The sequence below is a fragment of the Volvox carteri genome, assembly GCF_000143455.1.
Source record: "Volvox carteri f. nagariensis unplaced genomic scaffold VOLCAscaffold_26, whole genome shotgun sequence".
NCBI classification, from domain to species: Eukaryota; Viridiplantae; Chlorophyta; class Chlorophyceae; order Chlamydomonadales; family Volvocaceae; genus Volvox; species Volvox carteri.
Window position 1 is genome coordinate 1440440 of NW_003307569.1, and position 7397 is coordinate 1447836.

Sequence of the window (7397 nt, forward strand, 5' to 3'; positions counted from 1 at the left end):
GGGGAGGGGGAGGGAGGGCAGGTTGAAGGTGATGCCGGGGAAGGGTGTGTGGAGGAGGGGAGGGGAGAGAGGGGTATTCGCCGGGAGCAAGTGAAAACCAAGCAGGAAAAGGAGGAGGGGGAGGAGGAGGGGGAGGAAGTAGGAGTGCTGCTGAAATGTTAATGAAACAGCAGATTCCGGAGTATATCACAGGAACGCTCCTGTACAAATAGGGAACGAACGAACCACCTGGAAGAATCTTATTACGTATAACAGACGAGGTTACAGACAGATATAAACTTGATATAAATGCCCACCATGCCTCTTAACTTAAAGATAGTGCGACTTTCACCCCCTCCCCCTCCACACCGTTTTGTTAGTTATCTACCCTCCTCAGCGCAAGTATAAAGTCCTTATCTTGCCCCCTTGGTGGGTGGGGGGTGAGTGTGGGGGGGTGAGAGGGGAAGGAAGGGGGGGAGGGTTTGGCGACAACATCGCAAAGTGCGCACACATCCTTCCCTAACCCTAACAATCCATTTTTTATTAACAATCCATTTCGAAACACAAACCCCCCTGGCCGGCCTGTTTCTCTCTCGCTATACCCCCCCCCTCCCGCATGCAGCTCGCAACCTGGGTGGCAAGGCCACACACACGCCGGGGAATGTCATATCGCTTTGTCAGGTACGAATATTGTGTGTATGTACATATGTATGTATGTCGTGTGTATGTGCGTGTATGTGCGTGTATGTGCGTGTATGTGCGCGCGCGCTTTTTTAGGAGGGTAAGGGATGGAGTTTCCACATCATGGCCGACTTTAACGGAGCACGTGGTGGTTCAACTACCTACCTACCTGTAAATAATGTGGAGTATGTGGAACATTGTTTTGCGGATGTTGATCGGGAGAATGATGCCAGAGCGGGTAGTGCGTGTGTGCGTGTGTGTATGTGTCCCGGGGCACCTAAAACCCTGTGTGACATCCCCCTTCCCCCCACACACACTTCCCCCCCCCCCCACACACACACATTCATCATGGAAGAGAGCCCCTTAATCAACAGAGCGAAGTGAATTTCCGGTGTCCAGGGCTCCATTTTTTTCGTTCCCCTTTCTGGATTTTGAATTTGGATTTAAGTTTGAATTGGGGTTTGAATCCTGTGTCTTCTGCGACCCTATCCCCGTACAAAAACGCAGGACGGTATGTTCAAGCGCGCTCCAGAGCTAGGGGAAGAGGAGGAGGGGGAGGAGGAGGAGGAGGAGGAGGAGGGCGGGGACGCCTCACCCACACACGAGGAAGCCGATGTCATGCTCAGCAGCGACCCACGGGTCGATGACCCGGACGACGAAGACGAAACCGACCCCCGTACCTCTGTACATCGTGGTACGACTGCGGCGCTGAGTACCGCAGCATCCTCTGCCGCCGCCGCCGCCGCCGCCGCTGCAGCGGCTACGTCAGGGGTGTCGGCCCGCCGTACAGGGTCCACGGCCCCCCCTGGGGGGGGGATGTTCCATGCTCACTCTAGCGCCGCGATTCGCGAGCAGGAGGATGACGACATCTTCCCGTCGGACCTCCCGGACTACCCCGCATTCGCACCTCGGATACCGCCCACCCCGGCTGCCGTACTCACGGTGTCCGAGGCTGACGGAACCAGCAGCATGCGACAGCACATGGGTGAGCCTCGGGCATCATCGCCTATTATTCTCGAAATTGGAGATATTGGGCTGCTGGCTGTTTGCCATATGTTCCATATTTATTAAAATTACTCGTTTTTCAGCTCCAGCCAGACTATATGGATGCCCAATTAATGTTTCCTCTCCTAAACCCGCTTCCCTCTCCCCCCGGTCGGGTCGGTCGGGTCGGTCGCGTTTTAGTCTTGGGGGGCTGGGAGGAGCACTTACATACCGACAGCCTTTCAGTACCAGCAAATCAGCTAATTCTCCAGGCCAGCAACTTTATGCCAGCTTTACGACAGCACTGCTTTACTACTTTTCCGCCGCCTTCACACCTACTTTTCTACACCTACTTCTCTACGGCTTGGCAATACTATTCTTCTGCTTTTTTAGTCCTGGCGGCTTAGGTAGGTAATCTTTCCGACATCTTCACTTCGTCATCCCGAGGTCGCGGTCTTCACGGACGCCTTTCGGTCAGTTCTACGTTTGATACACTCTTGCCCTGGCAGCAGCTTCAATCGTGTGTGGTTCGTCTTTCCCCCCCACCCGCCACACACCCCTCCCCCCTCTTCGGGCAGTTGGTTGGTCGTTGGGGCGTGTTGGCCTTTTGGCGACCAGCTGAGTAGACCAGGATCTTTTAGGGGGGTTAGATGTGCCACCTCGTGGGGGGCCCCTGCTTACCCCCCTTTGTGGGTCGTCTTACCCCTCTACTTGACACTCCTAGGGTTTTACCCTAAAACCCCCTCCTTACCCCCCCCCCAACGCCGCACACACACAAACCGGTGTCGTACCCCGAAGGGCTATTGGTGGAGTCTCTCATGTCCACCCTGCGGAGTACGGCACAGATCGATGACCATTTCGACAGGTACGACACTGTACGGCAAAACTCATGATGTACTCTTCCTTCTGACCACTGAACCCACCACCAAAAAACCAGAAAGGTAAAGGATGAAAAACGAAACCTCGAAACCACATAAGAAGAAGAAGAAGAAATTGGAGTTCAAAGCAATTTCTCTTTTCCCCGCGCGTGCGCGCTTCCCTCTCCCTCCACCTTTCCCTTTCCCTTCCCATCCTTTATCCGCCCCCTTTTTGGGCCAAGATCGTTTTATTCCTTCCCTTCCCATACCTTTCTAAATTGCGTCCCTTTTTGCAGTGCCGTGGTTTCGGCGCGTCGCTCCATGGATTTGGAGCTCGAGGATCTCCGTCTATCGGGGGTGCTCGGGGACGGCGGGTCCGGGGTGGTGCTGTGCGGCATGCTGGGCACCGTACCGGTAGGGTGTGTGTATGTTTGTATGTGTGTATGTTTGTGTGCACGTAGTACTATTATTGTTATTAACGCGCCACCGCCTAAACGCAGCAGGCGCGTGTTAAGGGGCAAGGCCGGAGAGGTCATTATGGCCCCTAGCCCCTTACGGGTATCACAGATACGGCGTTCTCTGCACCTCCCGCCTCCCTCCACCTCGCCGTGTACACGTGTATGTATGTATGTGTGTATATGTGTACGGCGAGGGAATGTGTCTGCATGACGTTTGGTGTCTCGGTTTGGCACGCACTCGACGCATATTTACACCCATACACACACAGACAAACAGGCTTTCCCCTCCAAAACCTGTCCATGTTCCCCCTGGCCGCCCCTGGAGTTATGGACCCTCAGACCTCACAGCCGTACCTCCGTTTTATTTATCCCCCGGGGTACATCTGGGGGCCTCAAATTTCCCCCTCAAATCTCCCTGTCGTACAGTAGTAATACACACACGCACACACGCACACCCCGTTGACAGGTGGCGATAAAGATCATTCAAATGCCGGAAGTGGATCAACTTCAATTCGCATCCACTGTCAAGGCGCTCGGTCAAGAAGGCGGTGGCGGCGGCGGCGGAAAGTTACCAGCGCCGCCGGCGGTGGTGCCCCCGGCGGCGGCGCCGCCGTCACAGCAGCCGCGTCATGGGTCATCTCCAGGCGGCGGCGGCGGCGGCGGCGGCGGCGGCGGTGGCGGCGGCGGTGGCGGCGGCGGCGGCGGTCCGCCACAGCACGGCCAGCAACAGGTTGCGCCGTACGACGGCAGCGGTGGCGGGCAGGTGGCCGCGCCCCCCGGCCGGGTTTCGGTGTCCTCTTCAAAGTTGAAGCAAGCGCGGCGGGACATGCTCCGGAATGCGATGGAGTTGGCGGTGATGCGGAGCATCAGCCATGTGAACATCACCACGGTACGACATAGTAGGGGGTCGTTATTTAACCCGCCGGCGCGCTGACGGGGTGGGCCATGTGCGTGTGTGTGTGTGTGTTTTGGGGGGTTAGGGAAGCGGGATGTGGATTGGTTATGATTAGACATGCATGCGCATGCGCGCATACACACAGACAAGTGCAGATGAAAAAGCGCATTCCCCCTCTACCTCTACCTCACCCTTCGCCTGCCGTACCCGTCGTATCCAGGTGTACGCCGTGTACGACAATGTCATTCTCGAGCGCGTGAAGCGCGACGGCGGCTCCACCGCTTACACGCTTCGGCGCCAAGGGCCGGGGGATATGCAAATGGATAAGGCGGGTGCGTTTTAATGAGGTTTTAGCGGTTTTAGCGTTTTAGCGGTTTTAGCGGTTTTAGCGGTTTAGCGGTTTATTTGCGTTGGATGCGGTGTAAGGACTCCATCCGGGTGTATGTGCCCGTAGCCTCGTTACATACACATAAAATATATATAATAATATATATAATATATATATATAATATATTACACATAGGTACATATATAAATACACATACATACGTACGTACGCACATGCAGGTTCCAAGCCTGTGTTCGTGGCTCTGTGTATGGAGCTGTGCGACTCGGGCAGCCTGGCCTCCAAGCTGGAGGAGCGCTCCTTCCCGCGGACGTACTACGTCGATAACGGGGAGACGGGCCGCTCCAGGGGGACCCGGGTGCTGGATATGGTGGTGAGGGGGGCTTGTACGGGGGCTTGTACGGGGGCTTGTACGGGTAACAAGGTTGTAGGGAGTATTTCAGTGAGGTTTTAGGGTTTTAGGGTTTTGTAGGGTCCGGTTTTGTAGGGTTTCTTTGTGCCATCCCACTTTGTGGCTTCGTGCTATCTTTTGTGTTGTATTGATCATGTGTGGGTTTATGGACTGTGACTTCCTTGATGGTGTCCAATTTGTGCGGGGCATGGGGGGCATGCCGTGCGTTGTTTGCTGTGTTTGCTGTGTTTGCTTTGTTTGCTTTGTTTGGGGGCTTTGTAAGCATTTACGGCGCATAACCCTGGGGTTTGCGTCTGTTTGTATGGCTGTATGTGTGTTGGGGCCGCATTTTGTGTATTGAGGTTGTGTATCCTCCCCTCCCCCCCCCTCCCCCCCCTTCCCCTCCCCTCCCCCCGGGGCCCCCCCCCGCACCACCACCAGGGTATCTACCTGACGGTGCTGGAGGTGGCGTGCGCTCTGAGGTACCTGCACGCTAGACGATTGCTGCACAGAGGTAGGGCGGCGAAAGAGGGAACTTGTATCGTGTACTTGTATACGCGCGTGCGCGTGTGCGTGTGCGTGTGTGTATGTACGACATCACATCTGACCGGGAAACCTGCCAATGCGGCTCTTCAAGAGCAGCCACTTGATTTGCCCTAAAAAGTCGCCCCCGGGGGGGTTGTCGGAGGGAAGTCACTGTCAAACCCTCCCGTTCACAAAAGGGGGGAACGTATTGGGGTCGCCGCGCGCGTGTGTGTGTGTTTTGTGTGTGTTTTGTGTGTGTGTATGTGTGTGAAGTGTACGCAGCACCCACCCACGGCCCCCCCCCCCACCCCCTCCAGACATTAAGTCGGCCAACATCCTGTTGCGCTCGAGTCCCACCGACCCGCGGGGTTGGACGTGCAAGCTGGCGGACTTCGGATCGGCACTGGTGCTGGACCAGGTGTGGGTGGTGGGAATGTATGTATGTATGTGTGTGCGTGTATGTATGTATGTGTGTGCGTGTATGTATGTATGTGTGTATATATGCAGGTGTTTATACGGAGGGGTCGTCGGGGTTTGGGGGTGAGTGCTGCTGCTGTGGCTTTCAGTGCTACTGCTACTGCTACTGCTGTCCTGTGTCATGCCCGCCTGGTCTCGCGCTCTGAGTTGGCATCCTTCACATCCCCTCCTAAAACCCCCAAACACGTACAAAAATACACACATACACACATACACACCCTTCGCGACTCCCCCCCATCTCCATGTCCGCCCCCCCCCCCTTGACCGGTCTGTGTCCCAGTTCCAGCCGCCCGAGGAGGGTCCGGGGGGGGGCCCCCCGGTGGATGAGGTCGGGGGGTTGGCGGTGCTGGGGGGGGAGGTGGGGATCGGGGCGGGGGGGGGAGGAGCTGGAGGAGGAGGGGGAGCTGCTGGCCGGTGGTTCGCCATCCAGGAGCAGTCCTGGGGCACGTGAGTACCAGTGGTGTGTATGTATGTATGTATGTATGTAAGTTTGTGAGTGTGTGTATGTATATATGTGCGTATGGTGGGGGGTAGGAGCTGGGGCCGGGTTTCTCTGGGCGGGCGGTAGAGGGGGGGAGGAGGGGGGAGGAGGGGGATAGGGACCCCGGGCCCGTGGGCGGAGGCCTCAACCAACCCAGGCCTTCCAACGGCCTTCCAACGACCTTCCAACGACCAACCAGCACCGGCTTCTTTCCCCCTCCCCCCTCCCGCAGGATCACCCACATGAGCCCGGAGAGCATGGACAACAGTAAGTACGACAGCTGGCTGCTGTATATAACGATTTTTAATGGTCTTGGACTTCTGTGGGGGGCCGAAGCCAGTGTGTTTAAAGAAGGATTGTAATCCTTAGAAATGGTACATCGAGGGACGGGTGTTTTCGGAGCTGAGGGATGGGAATGAGAAATGGATTTGCGTTCGGACGAACGAAGGGGGTTGGGGGGAACGTCCCCGTCCTGTTTTCAAACCGGCGGCTCTGACACGCGTGTGTATGTACGTGTGTGTATGTTGGGGGGGTGGGATAACAGTCCTCGACGACCCCCGCCCCCGAGGCTCCTCTTGAGGATGGAGGGTCCGGATGGGATAATTAATTTTAATCCCCCTTTTTAAAACTAAGAAAACCCTCAGCCCTAAGTTACATGGTGGCTGCTTTGATTGGTTGGTATAACTGCTTCATCCCGTACTGTGATTTGCCGCCTGCCTGTTATGAATGGTGATGCCAACGGCCCAACTACCTTTCCGTTATTGACCCCTCCGCTGTGCAATCCGTCGTGTGTGTATTTACACACACCTACATACAGACTCCCGAGTGGATGCATCCAGCGACATCTTCGGTGAGTTGGTGGGGGGACGGGTAAAACCAGATGTGCTGTCAGTTTGCGGAGGGGGAGGTCGGAGATTGCGCTGTGTGTGCGTGTCCGTGAGCTGGGGCTGGGGAGGGAAGTGGGGATGAGGGGTGTTTCTGGGGTTTTGTCGTACTTGTACTTAACACGGACGTGTGGGTGTGTGCTGAGATTGTCGGTGCAGATCCACCTTCCCTCTTGCCCTGCTGCTGCGTGCTTTCCGCCAAAACACATGCCGTACGAACCCACAATTAAACCCCTCTGCCAAAAGATAATTACACAGTCCTTAAAAACCCTTCACCCCCTCGCCTTCCCCTTCCTCCCCGCCGCGGGGCATTTTCCGTACAGCACTGGGTATTGTGATGTGGGAGATCGCTAGTGGTCGGGGATATCGGCCGTACAAGGAGCTGGCGCCTGAGCAAATTGGGCCTGCTGTACGGCGGGGCCTGCGGCCCACGTTCACC

General features: G+C 56.3%; 1 protein-coding gene across 1 annotated transcript in view; it reads left to right on the forward strand.

The window, feature by feature from the left end:
• VOLCADRAFT_92555 (uncharacterized protein) overlaps positions 1–7397 on the forward strand; it is a gene marked incomplete at both ends in the record, with an annotated part of 13572 nt that overhangs the window by 5547 nt on the left and 628 nt on the right. The window contains 14 exons of the mRNA XM_002951864.1: positions 602–660; positions 1168–1354; positions 1418–1645; positions 2443–2509; positions 2798–2915; positions 3426–3848; positions 4075–4186; positions 4422–4573; positions 5033–5105; positions 5434–5522; positions 5874–6040; positions 6307–6341; positions 6892–6924; positions 7282–7367. Of these exons, the coding sequence (XP_002951910.1) occupies positions 602–660; positions 1168–1354; positions 1418–1645; positions 2443–2509; positions 2798–2915; positions 3426–3848; positions 4075–4186; positions 4422–4573; positions 5033–5105; positions 5434–5522; positions 5874–6040; positions 6307–6341; positions 6892–6924; positions 7282–7367 (1829 nt within the window). The remainder of the gene's footprint in view (positions 1–601; positions 661–1167; positions 1355–1417; positions 1646–2442; positions 2510–2797; positions 2916–3425; positions 3849–4074; positions 4187–4421; positions 4574–5032; positions 5106–5433; positions 5523–5873; positions 6041–6306; positions 6342–6891; positions 6925–7281; positions 7368–7397) is intronic.